The sequence below is a fragment of the Panthera tigris genome, chromosome A1, assembly GCF_018350195.1.
Source record: "Panthera tigris isolate Pti1 chromosome A1, P.tigris_Pti1_mat1.1, whole genome shotgun sequence".
Lineage (NCBI taxonomy): Eukaryota > Metazoa > Chordata > Mammalia > Carnivora > Felidae > Panthera > Panthera tigris.
Window position 1 is genome coordinate 173227912 of NC_056660.1, and position 18696 is coordinate 173246607.

Sequence of the window (18696 nt, forward strand, 5' to 3'; positions counted from 1 at the left end):
CCAAGGCGAGAAAAGAAAGTCCACAAAAAGACACACAAATATATAAAAGTTTACCATTTGATAAAGGTAATATTTCAAACCACAGGGTAGAAAGGATAGATAATTCAATAAATGTTAGGACAACTAGCTAACCATCCTGAAAGAAAAAGATGACTATTTTATCCCTTTTTTGAAATTAATTCCAGGTGGATTAATAAATTAAATGTAAAAAATATTTTTATAATCTTAAGAGGAAAGGCTTCCTAAGAAAAAGAGTGATAGAACTGGCTACACAAGAATTTAAAACTTTTGTAAAGAACCAAAAGAAATAAAAAATTGGGGGGGGGGGAAGTAACACAGGGGGCTGTATTAGTTTCCTAGCACAAATTACTGCAAAATTGCTTAAAACAACAGGCATCTATCATCTCACAGTTCTGGAGGCTTAAAAGTCAAAACCAATCTGCAGTGCCACGCTCTCTCGAAGCCTGTAGAAGAGAATCTGTTCCATGCCTTTCTCTTAGTTTCTGGTGTCACCAGCAATCCTTGGTATTGCTTGACTTGCAGCTTCAACTCCCATCTTTGTTTCTATCGTCACATGGTGTTCTTCCTCTACCCTCATGTCTTTTTTTTTTAATTTTTTTTTAACGTTTATTTATTTTTGAGACAGAGAGAGACAGCATGAACAGGAGAGGGAGACACAGAATCTGAAACAGGCTCTAGGCTCTGAGCTGTCAGCACAGAGACCAATGCGGGGCTCGAACTCACGGACCGCGAGATCATGACCTGAGCCTAAGTCAGACGCTTAACCGACTGAGCCACCCAGGCGCCCCCCTCATGTCTTCTTATAAGGACACCACTCATATTAGATTAGTAAGGGCCCACCCTACTCTGTATGACCTCATCTTCAATTACTACATCTGCAATGGCCCTATTTCCCAATAAGGTCACATTTTGTAGTGGTGGTTAGGCCTTTGACATATCTTTTTGAAGGACCCAATTCAACCCATAACAAGTCTTTAGTATGTAAGGAAAATTTACAAATAACACCCCAATAGGAGAAGAACAGGTAATCTTCATGCACACATGCACACAATCTCTCTCTCTATATATACCCAATAGGCCACCAATAAACATGTTCAAGGTGTCCAGCTCTACTACATGCTGAGCACACTCTCTGATCTCCAACCTCACTAGCTGCTCCTCCTCCCCTTACCTTCATCTGAGGTAGACGCTGTGTGTGCCCTAGGGTTACGTCCAGGATGCTCTTCTTGTTGAGTCTTAGCCTAGATGATCTCATCCAGGTCAAGGACTTTACTACGACCTATGTGTCAACGACATCAAATTTGTGTCCCTAGTCAGACCTTCTCCCCTGGCCTCCAAACTCAGTACAAACAACATACCTTGTATCTCCCGTTGGCTATTCTATAAGCATCTTTTAACACCTTCAAAACAGAACTCTTGAATCTTTCCTCCAATCCTGGTCTTCAAGTCTCCATTTTAATGAAGGACACCAACATATATCTAGTTGCTCAGGCCAAAACCAGAGCTTCATTCTTGATTCTTCCTTTTCTTTTCATTGTCTACATCCAAGTTATCAAGACTTGTTGATTCTACTTCCTCACTATCTTCCAATGTCCCAAATCCTTCCAGTATCCCAGGCTATTCCAAGCTACAATTATTTTTGGTTTAGACTACTACAGCAACCTCTTAAACTGGTCTCCCTGATTCCACTATGGTCTCCTTTCAGGAAGGTGACTATACTCCTGGTTTGTTTGGGACAGTTCTAGTTTTCACCTGTTGTTTGACATCCCCTCCAGTTAGCACCCCCTTTCATTTGCAAAAGGATTCCCACTTGGATGATAAATTACATGGTCACCTTACCGTACAGTCTTATCTTCTCACAGGAGTTAAAACTACCTTCTAAATCTTTTTTTTTTTTTTTAATGTTTATTTATTTTTGAGAGAAAGGGTAGACAGAGCGTGAGCGGGGGAGAAGCAGAGAGAGGGTGAAACACAGAATCTGAAGCAGGTTCCAGGCTCTGAGCTGTCAGCACAGAGCCTGACACGGGGCTCGAACCCACAAACCGTGAGATCGTGACCTGAGCCAAAGTTGGACACTTAACTGACTGAGCCACCAAGGCACCCCTAAAACCATCTTTTAAAAATGCAAATGAGATCATGTCATTCCCCTGCCTAAAACCCTTCAAAGATTTCTTATTACATAAGGATAAAATTGGAACTCCTTATTGTGGTCTACAAGACCCTATATGACCTAGCCCACTACTTCTCATCTCTTCAGACTGCGTCTTCCATTCATGACCTTCCAGCCCCACTGGCCTTTCAATTCCTCCAATTAGTCATACCATTTCCACTTCCAAGTCTTTGTTTTTGCCACACCCATTGCTGCTACCTTAGATCTTCTCATAACAAATCTATTCTGTCATTTTTTTCTCAGATCAAATATTAACTCTTCAGAGAGAGGCCTTCTTTGAAAAGACAATTTAATGTTCCCAACACCACCTGTTACTATTACATTGTTCACTTATTTTCTGGTTGTTTATTGCTTATATTTCCCCAACAGAATATCAGCTCATTGTTAACTTGTTTACTTCTGGTCCCCAGGGTCAGAGCATGTGCTCAATAAGTATTTATTGAAAGAATGAATCACAACCAGAGAAAAAAATTAAAACCATGACAGCTCATAGAATTTGGCTACCAAATCAACAAATATTTAAATGAACAAAAATGCCTATTTTTCTTTCTAACACTCTATATCATCTGACATTACATTTATGTGACTGTTTATTGTTTGTTTCCCCTTGACTAAAATAGAACCTCCACAAGGGCAGGGACTTGTTCACAGCTGTATTCTTAGCACCTACAAGTGCCTTGCATATAGTAAGTGTTCAGTAAATGTTTACCAAATAAATTGACAATATCTAGGGGTGACTGGGTAGTGGCGAAAAGGGTATGGAGAGAATATAATTGGTGCACAATTTCTGTAGGAAATTTGGCAATATATATCAAAAGCTCTCAAAGGGGGCATACCTTTTGACTTCATACTCTCACTTCTAAGAGGAACTCATCCTAAAGAAGCAAATAAACAAGGGTACAAAGATTATTTGTGAGGGACTTTACACTGGGTTGTTTATGACAGAGAAAATTTGTAAATGTCAGCATGATATCCATTAATAGGAGATCATAAATAGAATAAAAATCTATACAATGAAACACATTAAAAATATCGGAGAGACATGTATTTATTGGTGCAAGAGACAAAAAGTGTATTAAGAGAAAAGGTGGGGCACCTGGGTGGCTCAGGCAATTAAGCATCTGACTCTGGATTTTGGCTCAGGTTTTATCTCATGGTTTGTGAACTCAAGCCTTGTGTTGCTTGGGATTCTCTCTCTTAAATAATAAATAAACATTAAAAAAGAGAGAGAAAAAGGCAAGCTAAAAAAGCCCCACATGTATAGTGGAATTTCATTTTCGCAAAAACATACATGGGGAAGACACGAGGGGCTGTATGAATGCACACTGGCATTTACAGATAAAAGTTTAGATGGACATACTTCAAAATATCAACACTGGTTATCTCTGGATGGTGAGATTAAGGACAGTTTTAATTTTCTTCTACGTACATTTCTAAAGTTTTTGTAATTAGCTCAACATTCTGCTTTTGTAAGTGGCAAACAGAAAGTAGTAAGTATTATGGAAAACACAGACCCGCTTCATAAACTTAGTGAAGACTAAAGCCCAGGTTAAGAACCAGGAGTTCAGAAATGTCAACTTCAGTATTGGAAATAGTTTTCTGATTTCCCGAATTCAAGCAAGTTGTTTCCCCTCAGTCAATATTTGTAAAAAATAAATAAATAAATAAATAAAACTTGTTTCTTTTATTTCATCGCCTGCCACGCTTGAGAACGTCAGGCCTGGTTGAGAAAAAATACAAAGTGTAGCAAAAGCGATCATCTATGCTAGGCATTTTCCTTGTGTTGCCTTATTAAAAACCCCCTTATGATCCTGTCAGGTAGGTATCAATGTTCTCAAGCGCAAAAGCTGAGAGAGGTGACAGAATTTGCCAAAACTCGCACTGCTGCTATGCGGGTGGGGGTGGGGGTTCCTGATTTGAAGAGAGGTCTCTCTGACCTCAGGGCCTTCAGGTGAAAGCTAGACAAAAGCGTTTTAGGCTTTAACCTTGCAAGTCTCTTAACGCATCTGATCTCTGGCATGGTTATCCTACTGCCCTATTTAATTTGCAACAACTATAAAAAGAGACCAAGCCTGGAGTTTTAAAGGAAAACTGGAGTAAATATATGGAGAGGCAAGATTTACATTGGGTACTATTCTCTGGAATGTGCCCTTCGTTTCTCTTCAACTCAGAAGGCTCAGAATGAAAAGGCTTGGTTGGGCGGTCACGGGGGAGGGGAGCAGTTTGAGAGAGCACCCACGTTTGTGTGTGAAGGGCCACAAGAGACACCACAGACGAAGGATGACATCTGAGCACTTAAAGAGAGGGGCTGGACGAAGATGAGGGAAGATGGACGACACCTGGAAGGAAAGGGGGCTTGAGACCAGGGGCAACAGGAACGAGGAAGAACTGGAAGGAAAGGCAGCTGTGAGTTATTCTGAGGCCACTTCTTCCTTCCACCTTTTCTCTCCCTCTCGTCTTTTCCTTGCTCATCTCGGTCACGATTAGGCCTTCAGCACTCTTTTCTATTTGGGTGATTACCAAATCTCTCCAGTCCTGACTTTTCTCCAGAGTTCAACTCCTCCTGAGGTCCCAACTGAAGGCGGCATCCCTTCCACCTCGAGCCTGCTCCTACTCATGTACTCGTTCTCACTTATCAAACATCCATTAGAACTGCTCTTTCTCCTCTCTTCCTTCAGCCATTCTTGCACCCAACAAACATTTACTGTGGGTCTACGTCCTTCACACCGCCACGGCACTGGGGCTACCCATGCACTTACCACGTTGGGTCACTTCTCCTCTGAAATCTTGTCTGTCCATCTCCTCTAAGTTCTTTACTGAGATTTACTGAGAATCCTGCACGCTTGAACCAGGGCCACACGGGACTAGATGTTAACTGGTCTGGCATGCCATTCATTTCCTAGCGACCACTTCGCATTTAGCACTATACCTGGGGCACAGAAGGGGCTGGCAGTGGAGGCGTAGGGACTACAAACTGGCTGGGACCCGAGGAGCAGAAGCTAGGAGATTTGCCTCGAAGGAGTATTTGCATATGAAGAAAGGTGTCTTCCTTAACCTGTAGGTTACAGACCTATACCAGCCAGAGAATTCTTTTATTTCTGGGGTGTGTCCGTGGGAAGCTGGGAAGAGGGCTGGAAGTCTGATGCTGAGAGTCTTCTGATAGAAAGCCTGTCCACCTCCCACTCCTGGAGTACTCAACAGTCACTTGTTGAATACCATCACCTTCTGTGACAGAGACCACGGACATTGTGTTCTCCACTATCCCCAGCGTCTAGCACATCTAGCCCACATTAGGGGTTCCGTAAATATCTGTGGAGGATTCTAGAAAGGCAGGGACCATAGATATTTCATTCACCACCTCAGGACGAAGGACAAAGACTAAAGACTAAGGAGCCCGAAGGAAAAAGGGAGCAAGACGTTTCCCTCCCTATTCCTTTAGAGCTGGGTAAATGTTTGCTAAGCGAAATAAATCGCCCTCCTGCACTACTCCAAAACCGGGCCCCTCGCTCGGCTGCCAGGCCCTGGAGCGCGGCCACCATCTGGCTCAGGCTCAGGCCCGCGCTTCCCTCCCTCCCAGCCCGGGCTCCTGTTACCTCCCTGCACACATCTGTACCCACCACAGGCCAAACAATTACACGCTCCCGCGTCCCTGCCTCGAGATCCCCCAGGACCACGTCCCCCCAGCTCCCCGCCCCCACCCGAGGTCCGGGGAAGCCGGCGGCCGGGCCTCACACCGCCGCTTGCAGCCGGCTCCCGCACCCCCCGCCACAGGCGCGCCAGGCCGCCGTCCATGTGCTCGGCCGCCGTTGCCAGCCCCGGCCCGCTGAGGCTGCAGCGCGGAGCCCGGGAGGCCCGGCGGCCGCGGCCCGGGCCCGCCGCGCTCCTCAGGGCGGGAAAGGTCGGCAAGCGGCGAGGCGGGAAGCGGCTGAAGCTGTGAGGCGCCAGGGGGCGGGAGGCGGTGGCGCGGGGGGACCAGCGGGCCGAGCCGGGGGAGCGAAGATGCGCAGCCCGAGCGGGGGCAGCGCTCCGGCCTCGGCGGGGCTGGGCGAGCGGCGGCTCGCTCACTCACCACGGTACGGCGAGGCAGAGCGCCGGGGGTTCGGGACAGGGCCCGGCGGAGCCTCCGCGCCCTGCCCGAGCGGGCCCCCCCGGAGCTCTCGGAGCCGCTGTCGTCCGAGATCACGATGAAATCCTCCATGGCTTTGGGCCCCGGCCGAGGCGGCGCGCGGGCGGCCGGCGACCCGGACGACGGCGGCGGCGACTTCGGTTCCTGCTGCTGAGGCGGTGGCGGCGGCGACAACCGGAGCCATCACCCCGCCGGCCCCGCCCCTTCCCGCCCCGAGCCCCGCCCCCGCCGGCCGGCTCCGCCCCGCCCCTCCGGAGCCAACCCCCACCCCCCCCACCCGCCGGCGGTGGCGAGCGGCGGGCAGCGGGCGGGTCGGGCTCTGGCCCCGCGGGCGCTGTGCCTGGCGGGGAACTTATCTTCCCTTCCTGGGGAGGAAAAAAAAAAGAGAGAGAGAGAGAAAATCAAGTCGCAGCCGGCTTGGGCCGGTGTTGCGGGCGGGCGTGGGAGACGCTGAGGCTGCGAGGGCTTCCCCAGCTGTTTCCAACTGACCCAAGTGTGAAGTGAGGTGTGAACAGACAGGCCTCTGACCGAGCCCGAGCCCACTGACTGCCCAGGAGAGAGGCCCTTGAGGACCTGGCCTGCAACAGACTGGCTGGAGGGTCCCCCACTGACTGAGGGTAGGTGGCCTGGCCTGTGGCTGAGGGGGCAGAGACCACCCCCGCTCCCTTGTGCACAGGTGCCAGTACGACTGTGGGATAAATGCCTAGAAGTGGAATTACTGAGTCAGAGGGGATGTTTCTGCTGTTTCGATAAATGATGCCAAATTATTCCTAAATTGTACCAACTGGCAGTTTCACCAACAATCTGGGTCATGCAGGCATTTAAACTGTGAGATTCAGAAACTTGGGCAGTTGGTAGCAGGATCAGAAACTTGAAAAAATGTACAAAGAGAAGCCCTGAGATGGCTCCCGCCAGGAAAAATGAGATGTTATGAATGAGCAAAGTTATAAAGATAAAAAGATATACCCGGTAGAGGGAGAAGTGGTAGGTAGGTGGCCGGTTGTAGGGCAGGAACAAGTCAAGATGGGGAGGATCTGTGTTACGATAAATGTTGGGTATTGACAAAATCCTGTCGTTCATGCTTCCGCAACTTGCTAATATGGGTTGACAGAGCCGATGGGAAAACGTATTTCTCAGAAGAGGGATTGATTTCCAAAGGAATGGTTATCAGATGCTACCTGATAAGCACTGTCTAGAGCAGTGATTCTCAAACTTCAGTGAACATCACAATCACCAAGAAGACGTGTTCAAACACAGATTGTTGGGCCCCACCCCGGAGTTTGTAATTCTGGGGTACGAGGCATGAGGCTCTGAATTTATATTTCTGAAAAGTTCCCGCATATCGTTGATGCTGCTGGTCTGGGCACCATGTGTTGAAAACCACTGGTCTGGTGGGCAGGGAGTCTACTGCCAACGCATTTCAGAAGTTCTGGTTGAATGGCGAAAATCATCCCACTTGTGAGGGCATTCATTAAGTTGTCTTCACCAAATGCCATTAAACATTTGGTTTATTTGACTCCCTGCTTCTTGAAACACTGTCTTTTCTAAGCTTCTGTGACGCTGCACCTCTCTGACCACTTCTTTTCAGTCTTCCTAGATGACTCCTGCTCCTCTACTCACTCCTTGAATCTTATTTTTAATTTTTTTTTTAACATTTACTTATTATTGACAGAGACAGAACATGAGCATGTGAAGGGCAAAGAGAGGAGGAGACACAGAATCTGAAGCAGGCTCCAGGCTCTGATCTGTTAGCACAGAGCCCAATGTGGGGCTCAAACCCACAAACCGTGAGATCATGACCTGAGCCAAAGTCGGACGCTTCACTGACTGAGCCACCCAGACGCCCCATCCTTGAATCTTGATGTTCCTCAGAGTTCTAACAGAGGCCACCTTCACGCACTCTCCCTACACAGTGTCAACATGGCTGTAAGGGTAACTTTTATGTGGACGCCTCCTACAAGCTTATCTCCAGCCTTGCAGATGTATATTGAATGAATTAAAACCGAACCCCTGTCCCCTCGAAAAAAGCCTGCTTCTTCTTCTTCTCTGTTCCCTATCTTAGTGAGCGGTGGTACTACCAGCCAGCAGTTGCTCAAGTGAGAAATCTGAGCATTATGCTTGATTTCTACCTCTTTCTCACCAACAAGTCCTGTCTCTTTTATCTCCTAAATATTTTTCGTGCCCGTTTGCTTCTTTTGGCCTCTTCTGGGATCATTCTAGGCAAGCTAAGGTCACCTCTGGCCCAGTCTACTTTAGTAGTCACCTATTTAGTCTTCCTGAATCTATTCTTGCCCTCTTTCATTCCTTTTTCCACATCCAAAGTGATCTTTAAGAGAGTATGTAATCAAGCCCCCTTTAGTGGCTTCCTAATAACACTGTGTCTTAGTCACCACCATATTAACAAAATAGCATGGCCTGGGTTACTTAAACAATAGAAATTTCTTTTCTTACAGTTCTAGAGGCTGGGAAGTCAAAGATCAAGGTTTCTGGTGAAACCTCTCTGTTTAGGTTGCAGATTTCTTTTTATAGCCTCACATGGTCTTTCCCCAGTGGGTGTATGCTGAGAGAGAGGGAGAGAGGGAGGGAAGGAGGGAGGAAGAAAAGAAGGAGCAAAGGAAAGAGGGAAGGAGGGAGACAAGGAGAGGGAGAGGGGAGAGAGAGGAAGGGAGGCAGAGAAGGAAAAAGAGAGAGAGAAAAGAGAGAGATTTCTTCCTCCTATAAGGCCACTAATCCCAGCATGAGGGCCCAATCTACATGTCTAATCTAACCTTAATTACCTTTCAAAGGCCCCATATCCAAATACCATCACATTGGGGGTTAGAGTTTTTTGGGGGGAACACAAATATAGCACTATAAACTTTTAAATGTAAAAAATATATTTTTGTAAATTATATAAATATTATATTTATGTATAGTAAACATATGATTTCACCATAAGTAATTTTTACCCCCCCCAAAAAAAAGGAATGGAAAAAAATTTGAACTCTATGATATGCATGTTACAGTGTTAAGGGATGAAGGGTACTGATGTCTACAAGTTATTTTGAAATGCATCAAAAATAGATGAATGTGTAGATGGATAAATATGGATAAAGCAAATATAACAAAATGTTAACATTGTCAAATCTACATGATACTTTAGCTTTTATGTAAATGTGAATGTTTTCATATTACATTGAGAAAAAATTTAAAATTAAGAAAGTGAATTATGATTTTATAACGTTTTAAAAAAAGGAGAGCAAAGATTATGATGAACCCTGTGTGCCCATCATCCAGCTTCAAGAATGATCAATCTTGTTCCACTTATATTCTTGCCCACTCTGTCACAACACAGTGACACTTTTGAAACAATAGTGAGCAAGGTAGACATGGTCTCTGGTTTATGGTGATTATACTTTGTGGAGAAAGCAGACAATAAGCTAGTAAATAATTATAAATTATGACAAGTATATAACCAGTTTGTGATATACTTGTGAGATGTAACTTGTGAGATATAAATATAAAATAATTTTATTGTTTCTCCAGTAACCATCACCACTGTCTGTAGAAATCCTCTTGTTCTCTAGATAGTGAATTCCCTTAAAAAATAGTCTATTCTGGGGGTGCCTGTGTGGCTCAGTCGGTTAAGTGACTCTTGATTTCAATTCAGGTAATGATCTCATGGTTCGTGACATTGAGCCCCGCATCGGGCTCTGCCTGGTTGGGATTCTCTCTCTCCTTCTCTCTCTGCCTCTCCTCTGCACATGCTCTCTCTCTCTGTCTCAGAATAAATAAACATTAAAAGATTTTTAAAAAAAAATATCCTGTTCTGGTCCCATTCCAAGCATTATGACTTAGGCTTGTCCATTTAAAGTCTTTAATCTCATATTTAATTTATAGCTCTTACCATTCTCCGGGTGCAGGTGGACTTATGGTTACAACAGCTCCTAGTGGAGAGGGTGGTAATGTCCCCTTCTGTACCCTTGACTCTTGTTCCTCCCAAGTAGGAGTGAGGAAGAGGGAGAGAGAATATTCTCTGCAAGACTGTCCAGAAAGAATTGTTTGCTCTTTTTCTGCTGGTTGTTGCTGTTTCAATAATAGTTCTCCCAATGTGTGGGGAGTACAGAGGCTAGCTCTCTTACTTGGACGGGGCACACGGTTGCTCTCTGGGGCCTGCTCTGTGTACATCCTAACCTAGGAGAAGTCAGTCTCAACCTCTTTCTCCCAGACATCCCCACCAGTCCCTACCAGGGGCAATCTAACCTGTAAGCCTGTTGGGGGATCCTTGTTGTTCGGGGATCCTTGTCCGGAGGGGCTTCTTGGGGAGTGCCAGCAAGAGCCTTGAGGCTCAGCCATCTTCTGTGCTCTCTAGGAGACTCACACATGGAGATTTTGCATGCTTAAATCAGGAAGGAAAGAAATGCAGGCAGCTCTCATCCTGATGGCCTTTATCTAAGCCCACGTTAGCTCTCTTCTCCCTTCGCACCCAAGGACATCAGGGGCTTGTTCAAGTCATGGTTCCAGTAACTTTCAGACAAGTTCTCAGCTTGGGGAATGGGAAGAAGAATTGTTTGCTGCACTTTCACCTTGTGGTAAGGGAATGGGGAGAACAAGTTGAATGACCCCATCTTCTTTAGCTAGGGAGAATTAATGGATGGTTGCTAACTACAATATTCATCTGGATATATGAACTAATTGGAGAAAAATTTAAATTCTACTTTTGTTGCAGAATTTATGATAAAGTGGTTAATATTAGTAACTAACTTTTAAGCATAGTGATATGACTTTAAGGGTACAACGGTGTTCTGATTGTATATATCTTTCTCATCAGCCGTCCTGCCCGAAAGTCAGGAAACACAGGGGCCCTGGTTGTGTAACAAGAGTACATTTGAAAAATGCCTTGTCCTTATCTGAAAACCCAGATGGAAGAATACCAGCCCTGAAGTTGCTTTTCTTAAAACTGTAAGTAGTGTCACTTATGTTTTCTTGGTCATCCTGGATCTGTCTTGAAATACTCTGTTTACCCAAGGCTTCTAAAATCATAGTTTTTCACAAGCTAGTATCTTTGTGTGTTTTTCTTTTCTTTTTTTTTCTGGGAGATTTGTCTTATTTTTTTCCAGATTTATTGAGATATAGTTGACACATAACACTGTGTAAGTTTAAGAAGTACAATGTGATATTTTGATACATACATATGTTGTGAAATATTTACCACAATAAGGTTGGTTAACACATCTTTACCTCACATAACTACTGTTTTGTTGTTGGTATGGTGAGAACATTAAAGCTTTGCTCTCATAGCAACTTTCAAGTATACAATACAGTATTATTAACTATGGTCATCATGCTATACATTAGATGCCCAGAACTTATTCATCTTAAAACTGAAAGTTTGGACTGTTTGATTAATAGCTCCCCTTTACCCCCTCCCAACCCTGGCAACCACCACCCTCCTCTTTGTTTCTATAAGTTTAATGTTTTAGATTCCACATATAAGTGAGATCATAGAGTATTTGTCTTTTCCTGAATTATTTTCCTTAGCATAATGCCCTCAAGGTCCATCCACGTTGTTGCAAACAAGAAGGATTTCCTTTTTTTTATGGCTGAATAATATGTGTGTGTGTGCGTGTGTGTGTATTTTTCAAGGTGATACTTCTTAATAGACTTATTCCCCTTAAATAATACATTAATCCCTTGTAAACGGAGAGGCTAACGCAGTCATTTATTCATCCAATGATTACTGTATAGGTATCTCCCACTTTTCTGAAAGTTCCACATTATACCACTTTGCTTTTACGAAAGACTTAACATTAGTATCTGTTTTTGCTAACCAAAAGAAATCTGAAGAGGATTTTCACCCTTATGAAAAAAGGCAAAAAGCAAAAACAGTGTCCAGCATTTATTTTGCAGCCAGCCCTAAGAGTGGCAGCTTGCACCCCAAGCAGTGAGAGTGGCCCTGCCCAGCTCCTTTACCAGGATCTCCACTCAGCATCTCAGCAGCGAGCCACTGTAGCTTTGAACTGTGTCTGTGAGCATCTGTGCTGTATCTCAGTTTATTTTGTGCAACTGTTAGCAAGATGTGTCCTAAGGTAAGGGAAGAGCCTAAGAGAGGTTATTTTTGGGGTCTGGAAACACAAAAAATTCCATATAAATGAATGGAAATTGCTTCTTTGCTTTATGCCATTTCAGCTTATGAAGGGTTTCACAGGAGGACTCTAGTTTTGGATGGAAGGATGTGTTGAGTGCCTACTGGGTGTCAGGCACCTTGTTAGGGGCTGGGGATGAAACAGTAAGCAAGAGAGTCATGGGCTCTGTTCTCACAGAGCTGAGCAGTCCTACTTTGTGAATGAAGAAAACAAATCTCAATCTCTTACTTTCTTTTGAAAAATATGTATTTAAAAAAAATGTTTATTTGTTTATTTATTTATTTAGTTGGGGGGTTGCCTAGAAGAGTTTGCTGCAGTCGCTCTCATACATCTCGCGTAGATTATTTTTGCCAAATCTGATCACTTATGTATTTAAAACTTCTGAATAACATATGTATATGACCAATCTACAATAATCCTGATTCAAAAAAGAAAGTTCTTCATTCAGTCAGTCTAATCTGCACTGAAACTTTTTTATTTTATTTTATTTTTTAAAATTTACATCCAAATTAGCATATAGTGCAACAATGATTTCAGGAGTAGATTCCTTAATGCCCCTTACCTGTTTAGCCCATCCCACCTCCCACAGTAACCCTCAGTTTGTTCTCCATATTTATGAGTCTCTTCTGTTTTGTCCCCCTCCCTGTTTTTATATTGTTTTTGTTTCCCTTCCCTTATATTCATCTGTTTTATCTCTTAAAGTCCTTATATGAGTGAATTCATATGATTTTTGTCTTTCTCTGACTAATTGCACTTAGTATAATACCCTCCAGTTCCATCCACGTAGTTGCAAATGGCAAGATTTCATTCTTTTTGATCGCTGAGTAATACTCCATTGTATATATACACCGCTTCTTCTTTATCCATTCATCCATCAATGGACATTCGGGCTCTTTACATACTTTGGCTATTGTCGATAGTGCTGCTATAAACATGGGGGTGCATATGTCCCTTTGAAACAGCACACCTGTATCCCTTGGATAAATGCCTAGTAGTTCAATTGCTGGGTCATAGGGTAGTTCTATTTTTAGTTTTTTGAGGAACCTCCACACTGTTTTCCAGAGTGGCTGCACCAGCTTGCATTCCCACCAACAATGCAAAAGAGATCCTCTTTCTCCACATCCTCACCAACATCTGTTGTTGCCTGAGTTGTTAATGGTAGCCATTCTGACAGGTGTGAGGTTGTATCTCATGTGGTTTTGATTTGTATTTCCCTGATGATGAGTGATGTTGAGTATTTTTTCATGTGTTGGTTGGCCATCTGGATGTCTTCTTTGGAGAAGTGTCTATTCATGTCTTTGGCCATTTCTTCACTGGATTATTTGTTTTTTTGGGTGTTGAGTTTGAGAAGTTCTTTATAGGTTTTGAACACTAGCCCTTTATCTGATATATCATTTGCAAATATCTTCTCCCATTCTATCAGTTGCCTTTTAGTTTTGCTGATTGTTTCCTTCGCTGTGCAGAAACTTTTTATTTTGATGAGGTCCCAGTAGTTCATTTTTGCTTTCCCTTGCCTCTGGAGACGTGTTGAGTAAGAAGTTGCTCTGGCCAGATCAAAGAGGTTTTTGCCTGCTTTCTCCTTGAGGATTTTGATGGCTTCCTGTCTTACATTTAGGTCTCTCATCCATTTTGAGTTTATTTTTGTGTATGGTGTAAGAAAGTGGTCCAGGTTCATCTTTCTGCAGGTTTCTGTCCAGTTTTCCCAGCACCATTTGCTGAAGAGACTGTCTTTATTCCATTGGATATTCTTTCCTGCTTTGTCAAAGATTAGTTGGCCATATGTTTGTGGGTCCATTTCTGTGTTCTGTATTGTGTTCCATTGATCTGAGTATCTGTTCTTGTGCCAGTACCATACTGTCTTGATGATTACAGCTTTGTAGTATAGCTTGAAGTCTGGGATTGTGACGCCTCCTGCCTTGGTTTTCTTTTTCAAGGTCGCTTTGGCTATTTGGGGTCTTTTCTGGTTCCAAACAAATTTGAGGATTATTTGTTCTGGCTCTGTGAAGAATGTTGGTGTTACTTTGATAAGGATTGCATTGAATATGTAGATTGCTTTGGGTAATATTGACATTTTAACAATATTTGTTCTTCCTATCCAGGAGCATGGAATCTTTTCCCATTTTTTGGTGTCTTCTTCAATTTCTTTCATAAGGTTTCTATAGTTTTCAGTGTCTAGATTTTTCACCTCTTCAGTTAGATTTATTCCTAGGTATTTTATGGTTTTTTGTGCAACTGTAAATGGGATCGATTCCTTGATTTCTCTTTCTGTTGCTTCATTGTTGGTGTATAGGAATGCAATTGATTTCTGTGCGTTGATATTATATCCTGCAAACTTGCTGAATTTATGAATCAATTCTAGCAGTTTTTAGGTGGAATCTTTTGGGTTTTCCATATAGAGTATCATGTCATCTGTGAAGAGTGAAAATTTGACCTCCTCCTGGCCTATTTGGATGCCTTTTATTTCTTTGTGTTGTCTGATTGCTGAGGCTGACTTCCAATACTATGTTGAATAACAGTGGCGAGAGTGGACATCCCTGTCTTGTTCCTGACCTTAGGGGAAAAGCTGTCAGTTTTTCACATTGAGGATGATATTAGCGTTGGGTCATTCATATATGGCTTTTATGATCTCGAGGTATGCTCCTTCTATCCCTACTTTCTTGAGGGTTTTTATCAAGAAAGGATGCTGTATTTTGTCAAATGCTTTCTCTGCATCTATTGAGAGGATCATGTGGTTCTTGTCCTTTCTTTTATTGATGTGATGAATCACGTTAATTGTTTTGTGGATATTGAACCAGCCCTGCATCCCAGGCATAAATCCCGCTTGGTCGTGGTGAATAATTTTTTTAATGTATTCTTGGATCTGGTTGGCTAATATCTTGTTGAGGATTTTTACATCCGTGTTCATCAGGGAAATTGGTTTATAGTTCTCCTTTTTAGTGGGGTCTTTGTCTGGTTTTGGAATCAAGGTAATGCTGGCTTCATAGAAAGAGTTTGAAAATTTTCCTTCCATTTCTATTTTTTGGAATAGCTTCAAGAGAATAGGTGTTAACTCTTCCTTAAATGTTTGAAGAATTCCCCTGGAAAGCCATCTGGCCCTAGACTCTTGTTTTTTGGTAGACTTTTGATTATTAATTCGATTTCCTTACTGGTTATGGGTCTGTTCCAATTTTCTATTTCTTCCTGTTTCAGTTTTGGTAGTATATATTTTTCTAGGAATTTGTCCATTTCTTCCAGATTACCCATTTTATTGGCGTATAATTGCTCATAATATTCTCTAATTATTGTTTTTATTTCTGCTGTGTTGGTTGTAGCCTCTCCTTTTTCATTCTTGATTTTATTTATTTGGGTCCTTTCCTTTTTCTTTTTGATCAAACTGGCTAGTGGTTTATCAATTTTGTTAATTCTTTAAAGAACCAGCTTCTCGTTTCATTGATCAAGAGTAATTTTTAATTAAAAACTTACATATTAAAAAATATGTGAACATGCAAATCAAAACCATTTCACACCCATTATGATGACTGTTATTAAAATAAAATGGAAAACAAGTTTTGGCGAGGATGTGGAGAAATTGGAACCCTTGCTCATTGGTGGTAGGAATGTAAAATGGTGCAGCTGCTGTGGACAACATTTTGGCAGTTCCTCAAAAAGTTAGACATAGAATTACCATATGATCCAGAAATTCTATTCCTTTACCCAAAAGCATTGAAGGCAGGGACACAAATAGATACTTATCCACGTATCTTCATAGCAACAGTATTCATGATAGAGACACAGGTAGAAATAACCTCTGTTCCATTGACAGTTGAAGGGATAATCAAAATAGAATTCCATTCAGACTTAAAAAGGATGGAAATTATGACAAAAGATACAACACGGAGGAAACTTGAGGACACCATGCTAAATGAAACAAGCCAGTCGCAAAAGGACAAATATTGTATGAGTCTACTTATATAAGTTACTTAGGCAAATTCATAGAAATAGAAAATAGAATGGAGTTATCAGGGGCTGGGGGGAAGGGAGAATGGGTGTTATTCAATAGGTACAGAGTTTCTGTTGGGAAGACGAAAAAGTTCTAGAGATGGATAGTGGTGATGGCTGCACAATATTGTGACTATATATTAATTCCATTGTATTCTGCACTTATAAATGGTTAGAATAGTAAATTTTATGTATATTTTACCACAATAAATATATGTGAATATTTTCCTTTTATTAAAAAATCAAAACGTTATGGACAACATCAGAGGCCCCTTTGACCACGTCCACTATCCTGATCCCAATTCCTCTCTTCATTGTTTTGTGTTTTCTCCTCTAGAGTTTTTCTGTATATTTGCCTGGATTTATATTTACTTAGCAAAATGACATATATTTTTAGCTTTAGCCAAAGAACATGTCTGCCTTGGCATGGGGATTTGAAACCATCACTTGCAGTAAAAATGTTCTAAGCAGTAGGACTTTCTGCCTTATTAATGGGGATTTTTTTTGTGTGGATATACATTTTTAAATGTTTTTATTTATTTTTGAGACAGAGAGAGACAGAGCATGAGCAGGGAAGGGGCAGAGAGAGAGGGAGACACAGAATCCGAAACAGGCTCCAGGCTCTGAGCTGTCAGCACAGAGCCCGACGCGGGGCTCGAACTCACAGACCATGAGATCATGACCTGAGCCGAAGTCGGCCGCTTAACCAACTGAGCCACCCAGGCGCCCCTGGATATACATTTTTTAAAAAGTTGTGTTTTTCTCTCATTTTTCTTTTTTTCATTATATGGTGTTTCAGGGAATATGGCCAGAGTCGCAAAAGATGAGTCCGCAAACAAAATGCAGTTAAGTGAAAGTCCTCATACTTGAGTAGGAATGAGGCCCCAACTCTAGAATGGAGCTTCTTTTTGTTACGATAATTGCTAACGACTACGTGCATAAAGTCAGCTAAGCAAGTGTGTTAATCAATTTAATGGTTTAGGTTTCCAAGGTTGAATTTTGAGTTAATTGGTGTCTACAACACTAGGAAGGGTTAGGTGTGAAGGGGGATCAGGCCCTGGACAATGTTAATGGCTGCGTAAACATGTCCTAAGGCCTTGCACCTTCTCCAGCCCTTCCCTTTTGAAGTCTTTTCCTTTGATGCTTCTCTCCTGCATCTCCCACAATATGGCAGGGTCAGTGCCTACAGAGCTGCTTTTGTTATCCCACAGCTAGCCAGCTCAGATTTCTCCCATGCCTTAGAGAACACTTTGTCCTTCCTGAGGGACTCCAGGTATAAACTCCCAGTTTCAGGTCACTCCTAGCTTTTCCACTGGACTGCTTTAGTAGGCAGGCCCTCAGTGCTGCCTACTAAATACATAACTTTATTTAAATAATTTTCTTATCTTTTCCCCTTTTCCATCCCTGTTTCTAATTTGCTGAGATATCAAGTAGGGCCAAATCTTTATAAAAATTGTGTTTTCTCCTCTATGTTTAAGGATGATACATCCTCATTTTGAGAAAATTAAAGCAATTTAGAATGGTTATAAAACAATGTGCAACCACATCACACTTTGATAACTTTTCTAGACATCTCTGAATGGTGAATACTCACAGGTGCAAACCACACAATTTTAGACAAATATGATCATACTATGCACATTGTATTGCAATTGGCTTTCTTAAAAAAAAATATGTCCTTAAAGTTTTCTGTGGATATAGATTCACATTATCCATTTTACTGGCTCATAATATTTTAAAAATAGTATGACATTGTTTTCTTATTTAATAGAAAAGCACAAAGAAACAAAAAAGTGTATCACATTCTCTCAACCCTGATAGCCTACACTGAACAGTTTGTAAAATTAAAAACACATCTGTGAGATTAGGAAATTCGTGCTACAAAAAGTTACAAAATAAAAAGTGAAAGTTGAGAGCCATCCACACTTTCCTAGTTTATTCTTCCCAAGGCTAAATGCCTTTAATTTCTAGTGAATCCTTCAAAACATGCAAAATCACTTACATATATGTATTTCTATCTTTCTAATTTTTGTGTTTTTTTTTTTAAATACAAAACAGATCAGTATATAGAGTTATTTATGTTGCTTTTTTGTTTTGTTTGTTGTATTTGGGGGATCATTCCTTAACTGCAAGGTAAATGTATCTTTTGAACAGCTGCGTAAAAAGTCATTTGTTAGGATGTGCCATAATTTACTTAGTTCCCTGTGATGGATATTCTGATTGTTTCCAGGGTTTTGCTTGTTTATTATGCAGTTTTGATTCTACTATTATCAATA

General features: G+C 42.1%; 1 protein-coding gene and 1 long non-coding RNA gene across 4 annotated transcripts in view; one reads left to right on the top strand and one right to left on the bottom strand.

Annotated features, from left to right (window-relative positions):
* The window catches only part of SIMC1 (SUMO interacting motifs containing 1), an 82490-nt gene extending 75979 nt beyond the window's left edge, over positions 1-6511 (bottom strand). For all 3 annotated transcript variants that reach the window (XM_042991909.1, XM_042991905.1, XM_042991917.1), the window contains exon 1: positions 6261-6511. In XM_042991909.1, coding sequence (XP_042847843.1) covers positions 6261-6389 — 129 coding nt within the window. In that variant the 5' untranslated portion in view covers positions 6390-6511. The remainder of the gene's footprint in view (positions 1-6260) is intronic.
* A 102-nt stretch (positions 6512-6613) lies between these two features.
* LOC122240316 overlaps positions 6614-18696 on the top strand; it is a 41896-nt gene continuing 29813 nt past the window's right edge. The window contains exons 1-2 of the long non-coding RNA XR_006219822.1: positions 6614-6934; positions 11128-11258. This is a non-coding gene — a long non-coding RNA (uncharacterized LOC122240316). The remainder of the gene's footprint in view (positions 6935-11127; positions 11259-18696) is intronic.